Source organism: Suricata suricatta, chromosome 10, assembly GCF_006229205.1.
Source record: "Suricata suricatta isolate VVHF042 chromosome 10, meerkat_22Aug2017_6uvM2_HiC, whole genome shotgun sequence".
Lineage (NCBI taxonomy): Eukaryota > Metazoa > Chordata > Mammalia > Carnivora > Herpestidae > Suricata > Suricata suricatta.
In genome coordinates, this window is record NC_043709.1 from 26,568,008 (window position 1) to 26,594,509 (window position 26,502).

General features: G+C 43.5%; 1 protein-coding gene and 1 pseudogene across 1 annotated transcript in view; one reads left to right on the top strand and one right to left on the bottom strand.

Moving 5' to 3' along the window:
- The window catches only part of PLEKHG7 (pleckstrin homology and RhoGEF domain containing G7), a 31,991-nt gene continuing 5,489 nt past the window's right edge, over positions 1 to 26,502 (bottom strand). The window contains 12 exon segments of the mRNA XM_029955445.1: positions 1 to 76; positions 78 to 106; positions 1,061 to 1,158; positions 5,474 to 5,627; positions 8,100 to 8,179; positions 12,933 to 12,965; positions 12,968 to 13,025; positions 13,363 to 13,472; positions 15,060 to 15,237; positions 21,559 to 21,665; positions 22,343 to 22,347; positions 25,478 to 25,584. Of these exon segments, the coding sequence (XP_029811305.1) occupies positions 1 to 76; positions 78 to 106; positions 1,061 to 1,158; positions 5,474 to 5,627; positions 8,100 to 8,179; positions 12,933 to 12,965; positions 12,968 to 13,025; positions 13,363 to 13,472; positions 15,060 to 15,237; positions 21,559 to 21,665; positions 22,343 to 22,347; positions 25,478 to 25,584 (1,035 nt within the window).
- On the top strand, positions 13,650 to 13,827 carry LOC115305769 (annotated as a pseudogene).

The following is a 26,502-nucleotide window of genomic DNA, read 5'->3' on the forward strand; positions in this document are numbered from 1 at the left end:
CTACATTTCAGAAGATTCTGCAGGCAATGTAAACCAAGATATTTTCTTGGTTTCCTGATTCTTGGTAAAGTAAGATTCCTGCTGTTATTTGTGCCACCCATATTTTCTGTTAATAATTATACATATATATAAAGAATGTTGATACTTTTTCACATATTTGGACTAATATTTTCCTTTGTATTGACTTGCTCTTTAAAACAAGACTAACGAAACATTTGCATATTTCCCATTTTCTTTCTTCATCTAATATATCATAAACACCTCTAATCATCTCTGAAAAATGCAAATGGTATGGTATAGAAAGCGGGAAAACAGTTTTGAGTAATCAAGGAATCATAATAGTCCATGATGACTAGAAAAATGAGCACTGAGAATATAAATGATTTGAAAATTGAATTCCTTGAATTTTGTATGGAAATAGTTCTTAACAAGTGGCATAATTTGCAAAAGAGACCGAGGGAGGTGACCCAGGAAATGAAGTTATTAAGAGTAAAGCAACACTGCATTAATTGGCTATGTTGTAGCTATGGTGAAAACCTCCCTGGGAAAGGAAACTTCTAAGACAAACCAGAGTCAGGCAGCCGCCTCTCACCTCCACAGCTGTGTCAACATTGGCAACTTTTCTTAACACTGGCATATCTTCAAAGGTGGTTCATGATTGCGTGACCCCTCATTTAAGCTGACATCACAAAGTTTGCATACCACAACTTTGCAAATTGATTGGAACCCCTTAAAAGTCAATCCTGCAGTCCAAAGCAATTCTTTCCCATTGTTTTATATGAACTGCGGAACTGCCAGGCAGCCAGAGGCTCTGCTCCAGGCGAAAACCAAGGAGCCTGCGTCTCCTCTGTGGGTTTGAGGAAATGGTCAGCTCTGGAGATTGTTGAGCATGATTTGGACTAGATGTCCATTTCCTTCCCCTCTTAATGTCTGCCCTTCCCAAAGCCGGTGAGGGAAATATACAAAATTTCCCTTTTCCCGTTTCTTAAGAGGCTTGGGGTGAGATTTTTTCCTTCTATCAAGTCTGAAGAATCAAATCCCGTACAACTGAGATACATACTTAGATATTTTCTCTTTGGGTTTGCAGTAAGAACGCTGCTACACACACTGTCAGTAACCTGTTCTGTTGTACGAGGAAAGCATTTCTCAGTCCAAACACTAGGAAAAGATTACAAAGACAAAAGAAATCATTTAATATTAAACTCCGTTTCTCAGTTCAAGAACCTAGACTTTTTTGGTATTTTTAATGAATAGGGGAAGTTTATGTAGATTACCAAAAAATAAAAAATAAAAAAAAGATTTGATTCCAAGACCAAGATTTCACTACGTGGCCCAAATAGAGCCCTTGAATAGGAGAACCCTTTCTTCCTTACCTAATGACTTCTATGGCTTGATGAAATGCAATTATGGCTTCTGTGATGGAACATGAGTACCTTCTAGAAGAAATTTAGCATCTCAGGTGGATAGTGTGTATGTAAAATATAGATAATAAAAAAAATGGAAAACAATGTAACTATTGTTTCTTTCACTTCCACCACTCCTGTTTAACATGTTACTGTTGTATCTAAAATGAAATCACATCAAAGCCAGGGTTATGGACAAACTAAGATGTAGCAGAATCACCAAGTCGGCCTGAGTGCTTCACGACAGGCCAAAAAGTTGACTCAAAATTCAGCATCTACAAATTACGTGAAAATGTGAAACAAAAAGAAGAGTTGGCGTGGTTTCTGTGCTTGTAAAAGAAGCAGTCCGTCCTGTCATTTCCTAGCTGGCCTCAGGGAAATGACAGGAGATACCGAGAGCTAGTCTGGTATTTGTTGTTGTTGTTAATGTAGCAGGCGCTTTTCAAATAAAACCTTCCTTGAATTATTAATACAATGCAAGGAGTAAACTTCTACAGCCCATCCAGTACACTCATGTGTAGGAACAAACAAAACCCAAACCAAGCTTCTCTTCTTTCTGGTCATACCAAGGAGTACTTCAGAGAGGAGAGGAGAGCACTGACTTTTATTCCTGGCTGGTCGTAAGCTGATGCGTGTCCCCTGTCATTATTTGTATTCGATGAAATGTGTGTGTTTAACTCAGACTCACGGGAGCAGGTTGGGTCTCATTTCAAAATCAAAATCAAAGCAAATGCAAGACTTTTTTCTTTCTCCTCTCCTCCCCTCCACTCCCCTCCTTCCTTTTTCTTTCTTTTTTTTTAAAATTTTTTAAGAGAGAGACAGAGACAGGCCGAGTGTGAGCAGGGGAGGGGCAGAGAGAGAAGGAGACACAGATCCAAAGCAGGCTCCAGGCTCCCAGCTGCCAGCACAGAGCCCCATGCAGGGCTCGAACTTGTGAATGGCAAGATCATGACCTGAGCCGAAGTTGGATGATTGACAGACTGAACCACCCAGGCGCCTTTCTTTTTTTTTAAATGCTTATTTATTTTGTGTGCACATGGGGGGGGGGCGGGCAGCTGGATTGGGGGGGTGGTCAGAGAGAGAAGGAGAGAGAATTCCAAGCAGGCTCCATGCTGAGCTCCTTATGACCAGGAGTTCATGACCTGAGCTGAAATCAGGAGTCAGACACTTAACCAACTGAGCCACCTAAGTGTCCCCAGACTTTCATTTTCTTAACTTCAACAACTATTCTAGTGTCACAGGTAAACTTCCTAATCTCTAAGTTCTACCACAACAAAGTCTGTTGTAGGCATGACATCTGTCAGCTTCTCTGAGACGGGAGGACTATTAAAATGACTTTCTGGAAAAAAAGATCTGACTGAATTTGTTTTACTCCTTGATTTTTCTTTTTATAAATACTCTGTAGTGAGCGAGGCTTTACAGATCAGGTGGTTGTTCTTGGCTGGATTTTGGAATCCATTTTCCTCAAAAATTTTAACTGTGGTTCTTGAGTATTCAAGGTACGCCTCATCTGCTTGATGTGTACCAAGGGTACAGGGGACTTTGTAAACGGAAGGAACTGGTCCAGGTAGGTTTTTTCCTGTCTGACATTCGAATATAGCAATTAATGATAATTAATACAATAATTGACACCATTTATTAAGTCCCTATTACTGGGCACTGTGCTATTTTTTTCCTCCTTTTTGTATTATGTAAACTACACAGCAACCAAAGACGTCATCTAGTTCCTACTAATGAATAAGGAAGCCAGTTTAGTGTTCCCGAGGTCTCACAGCTTATAAGTGATACAGCCAGCTTCGAAACTAGGTTGTCAGTCACTCCAAAGCACCATCTCTTCTTTTTTAGCCCTTTATTCTTTCCCATTCTACAGCTATTTTGGTGCTTGTACTGTATCTGGACAAAATAATAGATGTGGAGAAAAATACGTGTATGTATAGAAGACGAGATGGTAGCAACAAATTGGAAAATAACCAAAAATGATGGAAGTATACTTTAAAAAAAGATATTGTTTTTCTTTTCTTTTCTTTTCTTTTTTACATTTCATGGTTATTTATTTTTGGGAGACAGAGAGACAGAGTAAACAGGGAAGGGGCAGAGAGAGAGGGAGACACAATCTGAAGCAGGCTCCAGGCTCTGAGCTGTCAGCACAGAGCCTGACGTGAGGCTCGAACTCACAAAGCACCAACTCATGACCTGAGCCAAAGTTGGACGCTTAACCAAATGAGCCACCCAGGAACCCCGATATTGTTTTCTTAAAAGATAAAAAGGAATAGAGGAGAAAAAACACGCATCTCCCAAGGTAATCCAGTGATGTGAGATTTCCCAGAAAGTCTAGTTCTTAAAGCGGGCAGAGTTGTCGCTAACCTGAGCTCCCAACCTGAGCTGCTGCCACTCTTTCCCTGGGGTTCTGACAGCTGCCCACCCTCAAGTCCATTCACCACCTTCTGCCTATGGCCACTGCAGTGACAAAACATTCCTGACCTAGGAATGGCTCTGGTAATGGCATTTTTCCCCGTGAAAAAGTAAACTGAGCAAACAAAAATACTTCTCCCAAGAGGTCACAGTCGATTCAAGCGTGAGGCCTCGCAGCCTGCCCTTGGCACGGTTCAGCCAGTCCTAGCGGAAGTGGAAACCGTAGACGAAGAGGGCACAAGGCTGGGGTTCTGGAGGAATGTTTCCTCTTGGTGGAGCCCATCTGCCCGCGGGGGGAGATGAGTTAACATGTAGTTAAATATGTGACTTAGTTACATAGCATAACTATGTCGCTGTTTGCTATTATTATTATTCAGGTGTGTTTTCATTCATTCACTGTGTTGTGTCGCTCAGTCATGTGTATGGTGACCCTGTGCTTATCATTAAAGCTCTCAGCCTGCCTGCAGGTTCGGGAACTGAGGAGCACGGGTAGGGCTCCCTTTTCTCCTGCTCCTCCCTTAGGACAGGAAGGTGATCCGCCTCCCGCCAGCCTGGCTTCCGCTGGTGTCCTAGGGGCCTGTACACTCGGCAGAATCACCTTCTGCTTCCTTCAGAACACTGAGGCGGTCCACCCAGCACCGAGCAAACTGAGTCCCAGGGCTTTCACAACAGGATTTGCTATTGATCTTTGATGGTTCTGAGGACTCTCCCCCAAAACAAGGGCTGTTTCTTATTTGTCTTTGTAACTCCAGGGTCCCCCAGAGTGCCTGGTTCTTGGGAGGCACTCGAGCAAATGAATGAGACGTCACGTATTTTTGACGTATACACATCTATATATACATATGCACGTGTGTGTGTGTGCGTGCATATGTGTGTGTGTGCATACTTACATAATATCTTCATTTCTGGCACATTTCTTAATGCAGAGCTAGTAAAATATCTTAGGCTTATAAGGCCCGTCATGGTGTATCAGTCTTTAATCCCAGCAACAGTACTAGTAATGATATCATAATACTAACAGTTTAGTGAGTGCTTTACAGGCATTATTTCATTTCATTCCCCTGACCACCCACTGAGGTAGATATACCTGTTTCACCAACAGAAATCTGTGGCTGAGAAAACTCAAATGCCTTGCCTTTCTTGACATCCTTAAGAAATGTAATTTGCTTTAGGTATCATTTTTCAGTTCAGAGCTATAGGACTGAAAAAAGCCACAGTTGGGGCACCTGGGTGGCTCAGCTGGTTAAGCATCAGACTTCAGCTCAGATCATGATTTCATAGTTCTTGGGTTCAAGCCTCGTGTCAGCTGACAGCTCAAAACCTGGAGCCTCCTTTGGATTCTGTGTGTGTGTGTCTCTCTCTCTTTGACCCTCCCCTGCTCATGCTCTGTCTTTCTCTCTGTCTCTTTCTTTCAAAAATAATAAACATTAAAAAAAAAAGCCATAGTTAGCAAGTGGTAGAGTTGAGTCATCCAAGCACTGGAAACCAAGTCCCACACCTTTTCCAGAAAGAATTCATAGAGTGAGTGATAACCACATAGGAACCAAGCATTGTATTTAATGAAGATTTAAATTGGATTCATGTCTTATGACCAAAAGGCCAATATAAAATTCTGTGATGGGAAACAGATAAGCTGAACGATGAAAAGAGACATAAACCAGACACGTCGAGTGGATTAATACTTTTGGCCACCAATCTACCTAGAGGAATGGACTGATTAAGTACCATACATGAACCACCCTCTTTTATTACTGTTCGCAGCTCAGCAGTAAGGGAAGGACACATTAAACCAGTGCCTGAACCTCCAAGTTTCTGAAAGTAAAGAAATAACACAATAAGTAGGAAATAAACACTGATGCACATACCTAAGGTGCATCCTTAACCAAATCACTTTTTAGAAACAAGTGCTTAAACTCCAGCTAACTATTCTTTCTGGATCTTGAAAAGCACTTCCCTCCAATACATAGTGTTTTAAAGCCTTAAAGTACATAGTATTCCCGGTCCTCAAATTTAATTGTATAAATAATGAGTGACGTCCATAAATGACTGGGAGATATTTAAATCTCCATCACATGAGTGGGAAAATTTTCATTTCCAGTCTCTCTAGTTCTATGTTAGATGAATCAGAGAGGGGAGCCACATTCCAGCCAACTCCATGCGTGGAATCTAACACTAAGCTCTACGCAGATTCCATGCCCATAATTTGTAAATAATTGAATTATTTAAGATGCTGAATATAAGATGCTGAATTTTTTTTATGTTCTTTATTTATTTTTTGAGAGACAGAGAGAGACAGTGGGAATAGGGGAAGGTCAGAGAGAGAGAGGGAGATACAGAATGTGAAGCAGGCTCCAGGCTCTGAGCTAGCTGTCAGCACAGAGCCCGATGTGGGGCTCAAACCCATGAACCATGAGATCATGACCTGAGCCGAAGCTGGACACTTAACCGCCTGAGCCACCCAGGCGCCCCATGGATGCTGAATTTTTTAAAAAAGAACATCAAAGATTCTGATTTGTACGACATATATTGTGCATCAAATAACAAAGAGGAGAAAATAAAAAGAATTTAAAACAGATGACATTCTATTTTGGAATCCAGTTGTGAAGCATGAAACCAACATATTACCTTCTGGTTAATATGGGCTGCCATTCATTCACTTGCTCTCATTTCTGCCACTATTTGAAGTGAAGGTAAGCTGTGTGGCCTCAAGGTTTGTGAAGGGGATGGAGATTTTTCAGCGCTTGACTTATTCAGACAGGATGGTCTGGGTAGCTTAAAATAGGAGGCCCTCTGACTTTCCAAACTGTGATCTTCAAATTCTGTGGCACCTGTCCCCTTCCCAAACACCCATCGGCTATTCATAGATTGATTAATGAGTATCTACTTTATTGCTTAAGGATCTTTAAATTATTTATCTTAACTAACCAACATGCTCTCCAGAAGCTTAGGTTATTAAAAGAGGTGAAATACCTAGTTCGTGATCTTACATCTGCGTAAAGCTAGTCATTCGGTAAAGAGAAGAATGAAACAACATTCGGAGTCTCCAAGGACCTACGACAGACGGTATCTCCTCCTCCCCGCTCTCAGGGCAGGTGTGCGAGAGCCTTTGAGGAGGCCCCCCTCCCCCTACCACCTGCATACATCGTTCAGGGGGCGCACTGGGAGGTGGGAGATCAGGAAGCCTTTTGTAGACCATGAGGCCCACGGCTTAATGTGTGGTGACAACAACCATCATGGTAACCATCAATACTTAAGCGATGGGAAAAATCCTGTTCTCAGTAGCGGTTTTGTGGTCTACGGCCATACTACCCTGAACGCGCCCGATCTTGTCTGATCTCGAAAGCTAAGCAGGATCGGACCTGGTTAGTACTTGGATGGGAGAAGCCATTTTGTGGCACGCATTTTGTCTGGATGCCAGCTACCCATGCATTGGTTTCTGCAGTTCTTGTATAGGATAGACACGGAGCGCTCAGGACTCCCTCCCACCCCCCAACTCCCACATCATCATTTCTCAGGAACGATGTGAGCTTTCAAATCAGAACGAGGGACGGCGATCACCTCAGCACAGGATAGCAGACGGTTGGGAGAGCACCCAGTCCACCAGCCACCTTTGTCGTGGTCCCCCTTGGGGAGGCGCCGGTCCTCACAGCATCCCAGCGATGCCACGGCGGACAAAAGCCACCATAGAGGAAAGTAGTTTGGTTTCATTTGCTCAGGCAGGTCAGGCCAAACGGCCAGGGTTCTGGGACTTGCCTCATAGGTATATGGACTAAATCGTTCTAAAAACATGTACCTTCTTTGATATCCTTAAGAAATGTAATTTGCTTTTGGTATTGGTTTTTCAGTTCAGAGTTATAGGGCTACAAAATCCTCTATTTCACAGTGCCTCCCCTTTCTAGAGGGTGAAATCCAATCTTATATATAACAATCTTATATATATATATGTATATATATATGTATATATATATATATATATAATGTTTTTATGTTTTATATTTGAGAGAGAGAGCAAGCAGGGAAGGGGCGGAGAGACAGAGATAGAGCATGAGCAGGGGAGGGTCAGAGAGAGAATCCAAAGAAGGATCCAGGCTCTGAACTGTCAGCACAGAGCCCGACACGGGGCTTGAACTCACAAACTGTGAGATCATGACCTGAGCTGAAATCAGACGCTTAACCAACTGAGCCACCCAGGTGCCCCAACAATCTTTTATATTTTTAACACAACTTATTTAGAAATATTTCTAACCTTATTTAGCAGACTGATTAGAAACAGCAGCATTTTACTGTTTCGTTGCAATTAGTTTTCGTAACTAAGAGGAAATCATCAAAGAGAAACAGATAAACATCTAGGAATCTTGTGCTTTCTGAGGAAAAAAAGAAGGTGAAATTGGGGCTGGAAATAGCAGAAGGTGTTGCTTTTCAAACCAAAGAAGCCCTTAGAAAACAAGCCAGGGCAGTGTCAGGGCTACGGGCCTCTCAGCTTAGAGACTCCAATCATGTGGATCAGAAAACTGCGTTACTGTTGAACTGATTTCTCCCTAAAGCAGAGACTTGATGTGAGCCCACGCTTCCGACTTTAAAGACCTTGTATTTGTGATGCAGTTCATGTGGATCTAAGGTAACTCAGTTGGTATTTGCAATGGTTTTGGCTAAGCCTAGGACACATCTATCCACTAATGGAACTTGCAGTGTTTTTGCTTCTTGACTCATCTGGGTAGTCACTGGCCAGGGGACATGTGACTAGAAAAAAAGGCATTTTATTATTGCCATGAGCTGAATGGTGTCCCCTGCCCGCCCCCGCCTCATGTGTTGAAGCCCTAACCTCCAAGGTGGCTGTATTAGGAACAAGTAAGACGAAGTGAGGACATAAGGGTGGAGCCCTGATCCAGTAGGGTTCGTGGCCTCAGAAGAAGACGGGGGGCCATCTGCAAGCTGACGAGAGAGCCCCCCTGAGACACTGACTTGGCCAAGAACTCGATCATGTACTTCCAGCCTCCAGGACTGTGAGAAATAAATTTCTGTTCTTACAGTGGCCCAGGCAGGCTGTGGTATTTTGTTATGAGAGTCCCAGCTGATTAGGACAGTCATTACAGGACTTGCCTTTCAAGTTTTGCCGTGTGTCTGTCTGTGTTAAAATATTCTTCATGTAGCTTTATATTTATAAACTTTTCTGATCGCACTTTTGATAGTTACTTAAACCAAATGGGCTTTTGTATTTTTCCCTACAAAAGGGGGAGTAGGAGAAGAGAAATCAAATATGAGACTGAGGAGGGGCGCCTCAGTGGCTCAGTCGGTTAAGCGTCTGACTCGATTTCAGCTCAGGTCATGATCTCACGTTTGTGGGATCGAGCCCCACACTGGGCTCTGCACTGACAATTTGCAGTCTGCTTGGGATTCTCTGTCTCTCTCTCTGCCCCACCCCCACTCCCTCTCTCTCAAACTACATAAACTAAAACAAATAATACAATGAGGCATCCCCCTCCTTAATCTGCTCTATCCCTTAGAAATTAGAAAAAGAAATGGTCAAATGTAAATGATTCCGGAGGAAAAGGCAGTCCATTCAGAGGCAGATGTAACATGTGTTTAAAGTAAATATAAGAAAAATAAATAAATTAATTAAATAATAAGTTAATTAATTAATATTAGTCTAGAAGTTCTTTCTTATGTGGTGTAAACCAAGGAAACTATGTGGCTTAAGATTAGGTTGGTAGATAAAATATTTAGAATTTATTTCTATTTCCTCCCCCCTTTAAGTTTAGAGGAAGGACTCTATATTTGCATATCAGACATTTTAGTCATTTTGGAATTGTCCTTGAATACATTCCTTTAACTATTTATTTTGAGACAGGCAGAGAGCATGAGTTGGGGAGGTGCAGAGAGCGAGGGAGAGAGAGAATCCCAAGCAGGCTCCCCACTCTGCATAGAGCCCAACATGGGGCTTGATCTCATTAACCACCAGATCATGACCTAGGCTGAAATCAAGAGTCAGATGCTTAACCAGCTGAGCCATCCAGGTGCCCTTGTCCTTGAATATTTAAAAAAAATTTTTTTTTAACATTCATTCATTTTTGGGAGACAGAGAGAGACAGAGCATGAGCAGCTGAGGGGCAGAGGGAGAGGGTGATACAGAATCTGAAGCAGGCTCTAGGCTTTGAGCTGTTAGCACAGAATCTGATGCAGGGTTTGAACCCATGAACCCTGAGATCATGACCAGACCCAAAAGTGGACACTTTACTGACTGAACTACCCAGGTGCCCCTGTGCTTGAAAGGGTTTTAAAAATTGTATTCCACCAATACTAGAAACTTCCTTTTTGCAAATCAGGTTGTGTCAAAGACTGCTTGCTGGTTGTCCCTCAAAAACCATTCACCCCTCCTTTGTAGTAATGGAATTTCCGAGTTTTAGTGGGTACATGTCCATTTCCAATAAATACTACATCTCCCAGCTTCCCTTGTAAGTAATATGACCAAATGACTAAATCTGACCAATGAACATGAACAAAAGTGTGCAGCTTCTGGGTAATATCCTTAAACAGCAGGGCTTTGATCTCCTGTCCCCCTTTCCCCTTCCACCGGCTGGAAGGGAGACACCATGGTGACTCATCCTGGGCCACACAGAAGACGTGATTTCCCAGGGATGGCAGGGCCAGCGCCCCACCCAGGTTTCCACCACCAACACCTCAATCCTACATGACGTGTGAATGCATATCTTTACGTGGCTCTCCGTCAACACGTGGTCACGGGCATGTTCCTCCAACTTCCCCGACTTCTCATGATGCCCACCCACACCTGAGCCTCAACACTGATTCTGAGCCACTCTCTCAACCACCCTCAGTATTGTTTAACCAGCCTTGTAGCACACAGATTAGGACACCCGGGGACATCTTTGACTCGTTCCCTCTGCACCCACTTTATCAATCAAAAGGTTCTCTTGCTTTCGCCTGTGAAATATTTCTCACATTTATCTTCTATTTATGCCCATTTCTGACATTTTAGGATAGGTCAGTGCCCCTTACAGTGTTGGGAAGTTAGTAGATAGAGGGCTGGGGTCCCTGAAAATCTCTGATAATTCCAGGTGGAGGCCAATTTCGGAGGGAAAGGCACATGTTTGAGCACACAGCTGGGTTTTGTTTCATTACTTTGGTTTTGCCACAGCGTATAATTATTTTTAAAGTGGTGATAACATCAAAGAAAATGAAAATTGTCATCTTTTCAAAAGGAAGTGGGGGGGCGGGCGTGGCCTTCACGTCAAGATCTGTTGGGAAGCCCAGACCCGCTGCTTCTTCACCCTGCTTCACCGAGGAACTTGCAATGGGTCTCTGCTTTGGTGCCCTCCTCTATCTCCAGGCCGTTGTGTGCTTTGCTTCTGATAACTCTTTCTTCAACGGCCTTTTAAACCTATCATGTTGCTGTCTAAGAGTTCAGTGACTTCTTGTTGCCAGCAGTTTCCTGGCTCCGTCCCTCTGCTTGGTTTCCAAGGTAGTTGGTGCGATCCTGGAAGCCTCCAATGTGGAGGTGGCCTGGCACGGGCCTGGTCTCTGCTGTTAACCAGCCAGGTGCCCTTGAGGATGATTCTCGAACCTCCCTGAGCCTCAGGTTCCTTACCTATAAGATGGGATTAAGTGTAACGTCTCTGCATAACTCACTGAAAGGAGAAAATGCACGAAACAGCCCCATGAGGTCAGTTGCTGGGCACGTCTATCCTGCCTAGACTGCAGTTGCTAGGTGGGCATTGTGTCCCGAACTGCCATCTTGTGCTCTCCCTAACTAGAGCAGATTCTTCACCGGGTGTACTCAATAAGGAGTCAGCGCCCAGCTCTGCCCCCTGGATCACATGACCGTATGTAGGCAACCCCTCGTCCCACAGGACTTCACACACAGCAGGGGGCCGATCAAGTCCGTGCAGACATGAATAAATGAATTAATGCAAATCTTAGTTCAGTCTGGCAGCCCTTTCTGATCATGAGAGTATTTACTGAGCTCTGACTCAGTGCCAGCCATTCTTTCAATTGCCTATCCATCCATTAGCTCATTGAATCCTCACAACAAAGGGAGGAAATGCAATGTGGCAGGATTGCTGTAAGGGTCCAAGGTCACACAGGCACAACAGGCAGAGCCAGGAAGAGAGTGTGGCAGTCAGCCTCTGGGGTGCACCCTCTGGACCTCAAACCATGTTGCTTGAGCCTTCACCTGTCGGGTGGATTCTGCCTCCAAGCCCCTTCTTCCTGCTATGCTCGTCATCTGCAATGTCATCCCTCTTGTCCTTCCAGGGACCTCTTTCCTTTCTTTGCCTCCAAACCCACCTCCAGCTCTATGGACCATCCCAGTATTCCAGCTTCACAGACTCCTTGCTTTTCTGAACTTACACTGCAGGTCTGCTCATTATGGCAGAGCTTTCCAGCCAGAGGAAAAGGTGTATATAGAACAATTACTTTATATTTTTCAATGGTATCTACACAGCACAGTGTGTACTATGTAACGGAGTCCCAATCGACACTGACAGGGTGGCCGTCCTAGTCACTGGAGGAGCATAATGATGACAACAGGTGACGTCGAGTGTTTACTATATCCCAGACCATGAGCTAAGCTCTGTATGTATATTATTTCATTTTAACAACAGCTTTATGAGATAGACATGGTCATCCCATTTTCCAGGGAGAGAATGGAAGACCCAGTGCTAGTTACACTGTGAAGTCTTTGATCAAGCCAGGGTCTGCGTGAGTCCCTAGGATGCTCTGATTCAGCTCTTTCATCGCCTTGGCCATACTGAGCAAATATGATTCCTCCCACACTGCAATTAGCAATGATTGGACAAGTTACAAGATAGCAAAGATGTTGAATTTTTAAAAAGTATTTTTAAATGTTTACTTATTTTGTGGGGAGAGAGAGAGTGAGAGAGAGAGAGAGAGACTGAGCAAAAGTGGGAGAGGAGGAGAGAGGGCAGGAGACACAGAATCCGAACGAGGCTTCAGGGTCTGAGCTGTCAACACAGAGCCCGACACGGGGCTTGAACCCACGAACTGCAAGATCATGACCTGAGCCGAAGCTGGACGCTTAATCAACTGAGCCATCCAGGCATCCCCAAAGATGTTGACTTTTTAAAGGAAGCAGCTATTTACCTGCAAGGGTTAATTTTCCTTCATAGAAAAGGGTCTGTTGGTTGGTGACAAGATGTTTTCTGCCTTGTAGTCTTTAAAAATGTGTTTCAGGCAAAACAAGGAGAGAAAATCACAGAGATGTTGCTAGTGATTGAAAGAGAACATATTCCAGGAACCGGGCAACACATTTTGCCTAGAAGGTTTGCAACATTGGGAAATGCTGGAAGATGGACCTGGGAATGGGAAAGAATGGAAAACCGCTCAGACAGGCCACCCCAAGAATGTCTGATGATGTCAGCCTCCCACATACAATGCCATGTGGATGTAGCCTTTGCTTCTTGTTCATAAAATTATATTTATTATTCCAGTGGGCAGCTGGGGACTTTCTACAACTGGTTCAACAACGTCCATCTGTGTACCAAACTCCTGGGGAGTTCGACCCTTTTTGTCTCTCTGGAATGAAGAACCTTTTGTCTTTGTCCCAAAGTGGAGGCCACACTATGCTCTCCTGTCTACATTTTTGGCAATTGTCAGGCCACTTCACTTTTCCTTCAAGGTCCCCTGAAAAACGAGACACAATCAATATATTTTTAAATGCATTTGACATTAGAGCATAAAATTTAGCCGAGATCCACAATAACCATTTAGAGACACTGACTCCCCCTGGAGCCGACTGATATCTTAGGTTCATGTAACATATTGCTTGTTGTTTAAATGTCTTAGGAAAACTCACTAAAAATCGCTTCTCGGCCTTTTGGCTAAGATCAAGTGTAGGAAAACTCACTAATTTGCAATCAGCCTCTTCAAGAGAAAAATGAAGCTTCACTAATTTAATTTAGTAAGTTGGAAGTGTATTGTGCATTTTTATCTCAATAATACTAATAAAGCCTTTGGTAGCTTTCTCTTAGTCCCTACACCATATCGTCTTTAATTAGAGGGGGAAGATCAGACAAACATGACAAACATATCTTTTTTTGTACTCATTGTAAAACCTACATTCACGTCACGATAAGGATGATTATTGTTTTTTTGAGAAGAACTCATTTTCTCTTCTGAAGATTTGTGTTAATTTTCCCACATTTTACAATGACATCTTACTATTGAAGTTTTGAAATGATTTTTGGAAATACGGAGCGCAAGTCACAGACCCACAGAGTCACGTGGTGGGCGGGATTCTTGAGAATTCTTCATCTTTAAGCTCATAGACTTACAGGAAGTCCACAGGAGTCTTTTCCCTCAATGGTAAGGATCTATATTTTATTGAGAAATTTCCAGAAGAGATGCTGTTCCCTTTCTCACAAACCTATCAAAAGGAGTAATAATCTTCAAAATGACTTTAAATGTTCTTAAAAAGTCTTGCTTTGAGTTTTCGTCTTGTTCACTTAATAAGCTCAATTCTAGTTCCTAGGGTCATTTTAGAATTTGAACAAAAAATTTAAAAAGAGGAAAGAAACTCCCAACCGAATGGTCATTTTACTTTGAAACTTGCAAAAAAATTTTATTCCTGTACAGCTTCTAATCGTCATTTTGAGTTGTTCCCTTTGGATGCATCCCAGGAAATCTTGGTTTAGGGGCATATATCATAGATTTCTTTATTTGAATTTAGTTATACAAAGCTCCACAAATAAACTGAAGTCATCAGAGGGCTTGCTTGGTTCCTATTCCCAAATTTCAGTTCTCAAGATTGCAGCTGGCATAATTTTAGATTAGCCTGGATTTCAGTGACCTAAAAAAAAAAAAAAAAAAGATGAATGGTAATTGATCCTCCGGAAAGGCTCCCCATGGTGTTTACCCCCATTTGCTTTGTGTGTGGGTTCAGCATGGATGTTAAAAACAAAGCGCCTTCAATCATCTGGGAAGTAGGTCTTTCCTGCCTGAACTCACTTTGGAACGCCTTGGAGACAGAGCCGCGTCCTGGACAGGCTTGGTGTGAGAATTCTCATCGGGTCTGCCAGGATGTGACTGGAGTCCATTGTTTTGCGTGTTTGATTTACAAGGCACTCCAACTCGAATCCATGTTTCCGAGAGTCATGACCTCAAGTCAATGGAATTGCCTTCTAGGATGGAGGCCCAAATGGTTCCCAGCAGTGGCTCTCCATCTCTCTGAGCAATCTTACACTGGAGCTCAGGGTCATCTATCTCAGGGACTTACTGATTAACCTCTCCACTTTTCCTTGATGGTGTAGACCATGATTTTCTCCATGGAGTGTCTACTCCATTTCCAGATAGTCTTCAGCAACAAGGGGTACCGAGTCAGCCTGTGCAGCGGGGCCACTAGCAGCTCAGGTAGCTGGAGGCATCCTCACTGTTCATGTTGCACACACCGCTGCGGAAGCCAGGAGCAGACATAGCAGAATATCACTTCTCCGAGCAAGGCACTGAGAAGCCTGGACACGGGAAACTCTTAGAGACTTTCTTCAGTAATTATACGACATACCTGTGAGCTTGCTGGGAACGTTTATAACCCGTGGACTAGACTTTGGTTTTGAAAATTCTGTATAAATTCTCTTTAGCAAATATCTACCCACCAGTGCCAAAATCAGGGTTGGAAATGGGGTCGTTAAATATGGCTAAGAAATATTATTGAAGGGCATCTGGGTGGCTCCGTTGGTTACATGTCTGATTTCAGCTCAGGTTATGATCTCACAGTTCGTGGGTTCAAGCCCCATATCGGACTCTGTGTTGACAGCTCAGAGCCTGGAGCCTATCTTCGGATTCTGTGTCTCCCTCTCTTTCTGACCCTCCCCTGCTCACGCTGTCTCTCTTTCTCTCAAAAATAAATAAAACATTAAAAATTTAAAAAAAAGAATAAATAAACATTAAAAATATTTTTGAAAAGAAGTATAATTGAATATTACTGACTAACTTATCATTTCCAATTAAAGTAATGAAAGAATGCTTTGTCAGATGTCTTGCCTTCCCAGTAATGGTGAATAAGACAGCAGTCCTCAGCACGCAATGTGACACCACCCACTCCACCTAAACAGGGAAATTCATTAAGATTTTGATGCTCTGGAGAAGTTTGAAATTTGTTAAATCTCCCAGAGAATGCACGACCCACCAGTGGCAGTGATAAGATGCATTAATATACGTGTCCCACCTTTGTCTTCCCTTCTCATTTAAGAGTTCCGTTTCCTTCGATAGTTTTTTGAGGAACCTCCACACTGTTTTCCAGAGTGGCTTTACCAGTTTACATTGCCACCAACAGTGTAGGAGGGTGCCCATCTCTCCACACCCTCGTCAGCATCTATAGTCTCTTGCTTTGTTCATTTTAGCCACTCTGACTGGCGTGAGGTGGTATCTCAGTGTGGTTTTGATTTGTATTTCCCTGATGATGAGTGATGCTGAGCATTGTTTTATGTGTCTGTAGCCCATCTGGATGTCCTCTTTGGAGAACCAGGGAGAGAGAGGGATGCAAAACTTGAGAGACTATTGAATGCTGAAAATGAACTGAGAGTTGAAGGGGAAGGGGGAGGGGGGGAAAAGAGGTGGTGGTGATGGTGGAGGGCACTTATGGGGAAGATCACTGGGTGTTGTATGGAAAACAATTTGACAATAAAATACTAAAAAAAAAAAAAAAAGAGTTCCGTATCACCCCTTGGTTTCTCCCTTCTCCCTGGCCCTTAGTGGAGATTTCTGGCTTCACCAGCTCTGCTCCCCTCCTCATTGTGATGCACGGTGAGGAGAACTGAGGATGCAAGAGGGGGTAGAAGGGAAAGGAAGAAGTTTTGTTCATTGGGATAGTTCCTCAAGTCTCCTTTGTTGCTGAGATACAGGCCAATGAAGAGAACAATGAAAACAGAAGTCGAAGAGGCTAAGTTGATCTACAGGATACAGAGCAGAGAGAGGAGAGGGGAGGGATAAAGACAATTTTCAATAGAGAGAGGTTGGGCCAAAAGGCAGTTGAAGGGTGTGCAAGCACTGGGAAGATTTTAGTAAGTACTGCTCTGGGCTACACACTGAATTTACATAAAAGGTATTTGAGAAACACAAGTAAACAGGAGAATAGCTCTTCCATTTGTTTCATCTGCGGGGCTGTTTTTTTTTTTTTTTTTTAATATGACACTGTCTTCAACAGAGGGGCCCTGGCTTTTGATGACGCATCACAAATGGAGCCCAGTGTTTGGCTGGTATGCGCACAGAAGCATCAAAAAGCACCATTAGTGCTGTTAGTGTGTTCTCTCTCTCTTCTCTTCTCCCACCTGAGTTGAGCTGTAACAGGGTCCTACCCTTAACTAAATATTTTTCTTGGGGCACCTGGGTGGCTCAGTCGGTTGAGCATCCAACTCTTGATTTCAGCTCAGGTCATGATCTTATAGTTCGTGAGATCGAGCCCCACATCAGGCTCTGAGCTGACAGCATGGAGTCTTCTTGGGATTCTCTCTCTCCCCCACCCCTGCCCTTCCCCTACTTATGGTCTCTCTCCCCAAATAAATAAACATTAAAATTTTTTCTAATATATATATCTATATATCTATATATATATCTCTTAAATGTATGTATGTATTTATTTATTTTTGCTGCAGGCTGTTGCCTCTTTTCCCTTTTTATGCTCAGTCTAGGCCCAGGTTAAATCCTTTGTCTCGTGACCCTGGCACTCCAAGGCCAGCCTCAGGTGGGCCAAGGCACACTGTGGAGGTTCTCCCTGGTTCCCCAAAGACAGCCAAATCCATCTTTATGCCCAGATGTCAGCTCTTGCATTTTGGACATCTGGATACAACTGTCTCAGTGGCCCAGGGAAGTCCAAAGCCCTTCTGGAGATATTTAGAAACTCACTGGGAGACCCTCAGACTCCAATGATTTTCTCTGGCCCCTAGACTCCTGTTTGCACACATACTTCTTTCTTGAACGGCATGAACCAAATGCCAAGCCAAGTCCATTGGTTGGTTTCCTATGTTGGTTTCCACTGTGAACCCCCTCCTGCCAAATATTTTATGAAATATATATTTATTTTACTGAAGATTTTAGGTTGGGGGAGGAGTGGAATACACAGTCTTCAGCCCTCTGGCATTTTTCTGGTTCCATTTTCTTCTCTGAAAAGAGAGCTCTTTGTCTCTTACCCCTGAACTTTGCCCTCTTTCTCTCTCAGCCTCTTGCTTAGCATATGGTGCCTGTCTTTCACAGTTTGACCTCATCCGTGGGGTCCTCATCCAGCCACACTAGCAGCTTTACCAGAGTATTTCTTCTGAAAATATTCAGGGCTCGTTCCTCACAGGAGTTCTGCCAGACAGTCCTTTCCACTTCCTGACATAGCGATGGCAGGTTGTGAAAGCGAGCACTCGGTGCATGGTGGATGGAGCTCTAGGAGCCAGGCTTCAAGGTTTGCTGAGGGACCCCCTTCCCTTCTCTGCACCCCAGATTCCTCCCTTGGAAAATAGCAGAAGGGACTAGATCCCCTCCGGGTTCTCACCCAGCCCAAAATGGCTGTGATTCTCATCAAGGTTGGGAGGGATGGAGGACGAAGGAACCACCAGCGGAGGAGGCTGGGGGGGGGGTGGGTGGAAACCAGGGGAAGAGGTGTGGGGGAGGGGCCCTCATCTGTGGACTTGGTGGTTGATTTTCCAGCTGCATTCTAGTCGAGGTGACTGGGAGCCGCTGTAACGGATTTTCCTTGAACCACACAGCCCCAGGCCATTGCCCCAGATTTCCATGCCACAGGGGACAGCTCTGGTGGCCGGCTGGCACCCCCTGGTATTCTGGGTAAATGTAAAAACACCCAATCTCCCCCATATAACAATCAGGCAAGAAACATCAGTGGTAAATAATTTAGACAAAGATCCAGGCAGGTAATTGGAAGCTTCTAGAGTTTTGAAAGGCCTCATTAGAGAGAATAAAGATATTTGACAATTCTAAAAGTAGCTAGAAGGTTTTCTTTCATCTCCCCTTTTGGCTTTATTTTTCAGGGGCTTTAGGGAAGAAAAGAGCATCTCTATCAAGAAAGAGTGGACATAAAAGGACTTTTCAATGGATGGGTCTAGATCAATAGAATCTGCTTTTGTTTTATAGTAAGTATTCAATGTGTTTGGGGGATCAGTGAAAGGAATCCAGGGCCCCAAACCAAATATTTTTCTCCTAAATCTGTCTTGGTGGGACGTAGCATGGCCAGCTGGCCTTTGTGGAGCTTTGGGAAATATACGTAAGCTCCCTAAACCTCATCTGTGAAATGTGGGTAATGAGAATGACAATCTCGTCAGATTGGGGGCGGGGGGGAGGTTTGATGAGAAAATCTCTACAAAGTGCCCAGAACAGTGTCCGGCATTTCCGAACAGTTGGCCTATGGTAGGTAGAGGTCTTAGCCATTGTTTAGTTGAACCACATGAAGAGACCTAGTATAAAGTTCCCAGTCTCTTTCTCTGTCTCATCTTGTCTAGGAAAAAGCAGGGAGCATTCCTTTCCCACCAGTGTTTGCCAACACAACGTCCAGACACTCATAGAGCCCAGCCCATGTGGGATGGGGGGTAGAGTCATCTCAGTGCATACAGAGTTCAATTCCAGGCAGCCCACAGCATGACACAGATTTCGGTTCTCCAACCACGTGGTTTGTTTATTCTGTTTTTGAGAGAAAGATGGTGCAAGTGGGTGAGGAGCAGAGAAAGAGAGAAAGAGAGACAGAAGCAGAATGCGTGTTTTACCTGAAGTGGGGCTCGTGCTCACCCGAAGTGGGGCTTGAGCTCACAACCCATGAGATCATGACCTGCGCCGAAGTCAGAACATTAACTGACTGAGCCACCCAGGCGCCCCAACCATGCTGCTTACCTCAATCAGAGCATTGTAGGAGAATGATTGTCAGCTTCAGACAGGACTGAACTGGAATCCTGATCGCCACCCCCTGAACCACTGTCTTCCAGCAAGTTGCCTCGTTTGTCTAAACTCCTGGGAAATGAGGATAATATCAGATCTCACAGGGGTGCTGTATAGACAAAGAGATGAAGCACAGTGCCTGGCCATAGTGAGTCACTGTTATCATTTTTACCTACTATTACATTATTATTGTTATTATGTATTATAGTCATTACATGTTATAAGCATATTATACTTATTATATTTATTGTATATCTTAGTAATATTATGATTCACTATCTGTGATGATGCTTTTGCTCTGGACCATGGGGTGAAGAAGGCAGACGCACCTTCCCTTCTTTCAGAGCCTCTGCTTGACTCTTCAGTTTTGTTCGTGATGCTAACAGCTCCCCAGCAATGGAAAATTTACCTGAGGAGTTGGAAATAGTGCCGTTGGAAAGACCATTGGTTGCTTTTTTGCCTGAAGCCCTTTCTCCAGGTTCTTTTTTGCCTCCTGCTGGCCATGTGACCTTATAAAGTCACATAATTTTTCTTAGCCTCAGGAACATATGGGGACCATGTAATCAGCCTCACAGTTTTGTGCTAAGGATTAAAAGACATGTTTGACAAAGTGCCTGCTAAAGCATAATGCATTGTAAGAGTATTGTATGTTACCCTTACAACATTGCACCCCCTACTCCTTTTCCGGAGCTATCTTTGGATGCTATATATATTTCACATGTAAATGTAAACCAGTTGACATGGGAGTTTTGCACAATTGTTTGAAAGCAGGGGCTGAGCTTTGTTAAGTTAATTTCTGTCCTAGCTTGGAAGGGAGAGAAAAGGACCTGGACTCTCCCCAGTTTGGGGCCCTGGCTGGGAGTCTAATCCATCAACTTCCAAGGAAAACTTTTGCAATAGGTTATTCATACATTTGGAAATCTAATGAGCTTTCAGTTTGAGTAGCAAATTAGATACTGAAAGGCTGATGCTACAAAAATGGAACCAAGTCTCTTCCCAAAGATCACTCCTCTTTTCTTGGGCCACTCCACACCCAGGCTTTCTGGCTCATCTGGGCCGTAACAAAAGTATATCGCTTCACAGCGATGTCTTTGGGGACAATGGCAGCCTTACCTCCCATGCCTCTGAGGTGACACTCTGGCAGGGGCTTCTTGCAGCTGTGGGGAAGAGTTGGTTTTCTGGAAAAGGTTGGACCATTTGGCATGATACTAAAAAGGTACAGCTCAGATGAAAGAAATATCAAAGGGAAAGGGGTGGAGGACGTCAAAGGAGCTAGAGAAGTCAAGGAACATTCCTTCCAGATTCACTTATTAACAAATGCTTACATTGCCCTGCAGAAATCCTTTACTCTGAGCCTTTGGGAACCACAGCCGCCATGTTGCACAAGGCCACAGGCAACATTTCCACTGTGCTCCATGAGGTGCCCTAGGGGCCACCATTCACAAAGACCATGATGTAAATGGTCCTCCAGGCTTTTGCACAATAGATCTCTCCTGGAACCAAATCATACAAAAGCCAGACTTCTGGTCACAAAGCCTCGTTTTTTGTTCTATTTTCTCCTTACAATGTACCAATTTCTTCCACAAAGAAACCAGTGAACAAATAATACATTTTTAAGCCCTATGCAAATTTCAGGAAAGAAGGTATAATGTTTCCAGATGTGCACTATTTAAAATTCCTAAGTGTGCAGTGGACCATATATTTATGGGGAAAGCAGATTTGTAGATAAGATGTATTGTTGAGCATTCGCTTTTCTTCTTTCCCATTTAATTGGCATGTAATAATTCCCAGTACCTGTTATACCCAGAGAGTCTTAGGAAAAATATAAAAGAAAATGGTTCTTTACTCTTCAATACATTATTCCAAAGTCATCTCTTTGCCTCAGGTCCTCAAGATAAAAGGCAGTGACTAAGTAATTCAGGCAGAAGGTCTGGTGGCTCAGACAGAGGCTGCCTCAAAAACATTGCAACATGAGAAGCAGAAGGAGACTCACAATCACGGAAAGCATGGACTTTCTCTCCACCTGTACCATTGATTAGAACAGGCAAAACTGGGAAGTCATGGTTATCAAGTAGAAGCTATGACTGTGTGCATAGAAACAGTACGTCTTCATGAGAAACATTTTTCAAACGGAAATGGTATTCCCATAATAAACTGTTAACTCTTCAATAAACTAACTCCCCCGATTCCCCACATACTTAAAGAAAATTCTATTTAGGGGACACCTGCGTGGCTCAGTCGGTTAAGCATCCAACTTTGGTTCAGGTCATGATCTCACAGTTTGTGGGTTTGAGCCCCACATGAGGCTCTGTGCTGACAGCTCAGAGCCTGGAGCCTGCTTCAGTTTCTGTGTCTCCTTCTCTCTCTGCCCCTGCCCTGCTTGTGCTCTGTCTCTCTCTCAAAAATTAAACATTAAAAAAAATTCTACTTAGGTCATCTTTTTTTTATGTTTATTTTTGAGAGAGAGAGAGAGAGAGAGAGGGGGCGGGGGAGGAGCAGAGAGAGAGGGGACTGAGTATCTGAACTGGGCTCTGTGCTGACAGCAGTGAACCTAATGTGGGGCTTGCACTAATGAACAGTGAGATCATGACCTGAAGTTCAAAGCTTAACCGACTAAGCCACCCAGGCACCCCTCCTTAGGTATCTTAATTTAACTCACTCTTTGCTTCTGGTTATGCCTTGTGGAGGTCGACATACCCTGCATGGTTTCTGATCACAAACATCACCTTTGACTTCAGTGCTCATGCTGGTAGATTAGTTAAGCTGGTGTTAGTAGTCAGTGCTTAAAGCAACATTTTACCCTTCATCCGATAGTCCTCAAAAATATCCATAAGCTTAATTTTCCTGCTGGCTTCTAAAAATATAGCATTGGATTTGGGGGACCTCTAATAAATGTACGGGGCTTAGGATCTCTCTTCCCTTGTCTTCCTTGTTCTTGTTTAAGGCCTGAAATCTGCTCTAAAGGTTCCATTGGTTAAGTGTCTGACTCAGGTCATGATCTCATGATCCACTAGTCTGAGCCCCACATGGGGCTCTCTGCTCTCAGCACAGAGCTGCAGTCAGACCCTCTGTCCCCAGCTCTCTTTGCCCCTCCCCGACTTGTGCTCGCTCTCTCAAAAATAAACATTAAGAGAAAGACTTCACATTTGTACGCCATCTCAAATTTGTTTTAGAATAAGGCAGATGGCCAATTCGTATGTGTATGTTCATATATACAAGGGTCACACAGAGCACACCATGCAATGTGCCACCTGCTGAGCAAAGGGTTTCTTTGGAATGACAGTCACTCTTTTCTTGTTGCCAATGCTTCAGACACTGTCTTCAGGATTCCATAGTGCCTACCATGTTGCCAAATCTCTGTGCTCCTTGATAGACTTATTAAAATAATGAGTAATGGGTCCCATTAAGGGATTTCCAATAGGGTGATAATGTGACCACTCCAGTGAGCAGAGAAAGTGGACCCAGCATAAAAAGCCACTAAAGGAAGTGTCGTAAAGACAGAGATAACAAAAACCCAGAAAATATTTTTGTTATAGGACCTCAGCAGACAAAACGCTATGGGGAGAAAGGTCAGGTTTTGGCTTCAGCAAGAAGTAATTTGAAAGACGATGGTGTGAGTTTATTTGCGAGTAGGGCGCTTTGATGTGTGGGCAGGAAATAGGGAGCAGGTCTCCTCAGAGGGCACTGAGGTGCTGGAGGACTGCTGTGGCCCAGAGGCTCTCATTAAGACCGTCTTAGCTCTGTGACCTTGGCCAAATTATCTAACCTCTCCAAGCCTCATTTTCCTTCCCGGTGACCTGCTAAATGGCTCACGTGTGAATAACAAATGTCCCAGTCTTGCCCTGGTGAGCTTCTTGTGAGGCACTGTGGTATCGCTGTCCCTCTGGTCCCCCTTCCTGGGGAGGACTGCACGTCCCCACTCCACTGTGGGTAAGCTTGGCCACGTGACTGTCTTTGACCTTCAAAGTATCAACAGACATGCCATGTGTCGCTTCAGGCAGACACTTGAAGAGTCAGTGAGTGCTTTGCCCTCATGCCTTTGCCATGAAGACTGGTACCATTCCAGGTGGTGGCCCCTCCCTCAGCACGGGTCCCAGAGCGAGGACAGTGACAAAATGGAGAGTGTAAGTGAGATATGAGCCAAGCCACGGAGATTTGGGGACCATTATTGTGGTACAAGAATGAATTGAACCTGGCCGATGTAGGACTTTTTAAACTTAGGAAAAGCTCTTATAATCCATCTTGTGCACATTTGTAACATCACACGAAGCATTCGCACGTGGGGGTATCGATGCACCACGTTTTAGTAGGCTTCAAAGTGCTATGGTGTGAATGTTGGCGTCCCCTCAAATTCATGGTATTCAATACTAACCTCTAATGTGGCTATATGAGGAAGTGGGCCCTTAGGAGACTAGGTCATGAGAGTAGAGAACTTGTGAATGGGATTAGTGCCTTTACAAAAGATGCTCCAGGGAGATCTCTACCTCCTTCTGCCCTGTGAGAATACAACGGGAAGCCTATGACCCAGAAGAGGACCCTCACCGACCATGCTGGCTGGCGCCCTCATCTATGTCTTCAACCTTCCAGAACTATGAGAAATAAACTTCTGTTGTTTGAAAACTGTCCACCCGTGGGATATTTTGTTATAGCAGCTGGAGGAGACAAATACAACGTATGTGTTTTGATGAGGAGTTGCTATTTCTCCAGACTATTTACTAAAAACTACATTAAAATAATGTTCTGACGCTGGAGGATTGAGGTTTTCTCTAATTCCCAGCACTGCATTCTTCCTCTTGGTTTTCAAAGCATTTCTTACGCAAATCTGTTTGCAAAGTTTTACTCAAGATCTCCTTACTTTCACCTAATTTCATGCTTGTTTCACCTTATTAAAAACCCCCTTCGTATCTCATCTCAAGCATCACTGCCTGTCAGAGAATCTCTTATCTGTAACCCCTCTCCATCTGCCCCAACCTAGAAGCTTTTTTTCATAATATCTGTTCCTTCCCCCCGCCCAGCATGTATCTCAATTTGATTATATCATTCGCATCATTATTGGATTAATGTCTCCCCCACTAGACTGAAAATTCCTCAAGACCAGAGAGTGTGCCCAATTTTGCACATTATCCTATCTAGGGTCTCAGCTCCACACCTAAGCACTTAGTAAGTGCTCAATAAATCTCAATCTATGTTTTATTTTATTTTTTTAATTTTTTCTTTAATGGATTGTAAAAACTTTAATCTTGCTGGATAAGGATATGGATTAAAAAAGTCAAAGTGAAAAAGTGCAGATGAAGGTCCAAATATCTACTTAGGAAGCAAGCAGCATTTCCTCTTTTCTTCTCCTTTCATAAAGAAGTCTCCTGAAGGGTGTTGATAAACATGAAGGTGTATTTTGCTCCTTTCCAAGAGCCAGGAACTTTGTTAGAAGAAGAACTGAACCATGTAATTAGCCCACACAAATGATTGCGGTGAATATTGCTTTAAGTTGAACAATTTAAAAAACAGACTTGGAAATCGCTTTTTCATGAATGCAGAATTTTCTGTTAATAAAACCCACACAGGAGAGGTGACAATGGCAAACAGAATCTGCAAGTTATTTCTGAAAATGTCGACCGGCAGAGCAACAGATGATGGCTCCTTTGTGGGAAGGTGTGGATGGAACTTTCTCAGGCACAGTAACACACAAACACCCCCAAGGGGCTGTAAACAACGATCCTGGGAGGTGGGTGAATTTACTGCGTGAAGCGGGGATGTCCTGGAAGGACTTTAGCTTTGTGAGTGCAGAGATGAAATCCATCAGTGGTGAGGTCTCAGGAGGCTCAGGAGACTCCTTGATGACGCCAAAAACACGGTTCACAAAACTGAAGCTTGTCTAGAGTCAGAGAGAAAGAAGACAAGAGTACACATACTTCCAAGGATAAGGAATAAAATTTAAAAAGAATTTTTAAAAATTTGTTATTTATTTATTTATTTATTTATTTATTTATTTATTTATTTATATTTTTTAAAAATAGTTTATTGTCAATTTGGTTTCCATATAACACCCAGGGCTTTTCCCCACAAGTGCCCTCCTCCATTACCACCACCATTACCACCACCTGCTCCCCCCTCCGCCTCCCCCTTCAACACTCAGTTAGTTTTTAGTTACTAAACATGAGTGCAAACATATGGTATCTGTCCTTCTCTGCCTGACTTATTTCGCTTAGCAGGACACCCTTGAGGTCCAGCCACTTTGCTACAAATGGCCATATTTCATTCTTTCTCATTGCCATGTAATACTCCATTGTGTGTGTGTGTGTGTGTGTGTGTGTGTGTGTGTGTGTGTATAATATCTTCTTGATCCATTAATCAGGTGATGGACATTTAGGCTCTTTCCATGTTTTGGCTAGTGTTGAAAGTGCTGCTATGAACATTGAGGTACATGTGCCCCTATGCATCAGCACTTCTGTATCCCTTGGGTAAGTCCCTAGCAGTGCTTTTGCTGGGTCATAGGAGAATTCTATTGATGGTTTTTTGAGGAGTCTCCGCACTGTTTTCCAGAGCGGCTACATCAGTTTACATTCCCACCAACAGTGTAGGAGGGTGCCCATCTCTCCACACCCTCACCAGCATCTATAGTCTCTTGATTTGTTCATTTTAGCCACTCTGACTGGCGTGAGGTGGTATCTCAGTGTGGTTTTGATTTGTGTTTCCCTGATGATGAGTGATGTTGAGCATCGTTTCATGTGCCTATAGGCCATCTGGATGTCCTCTTTGGAGAAGTGTCTGTTCATGTCTTCTGCCCATTTCT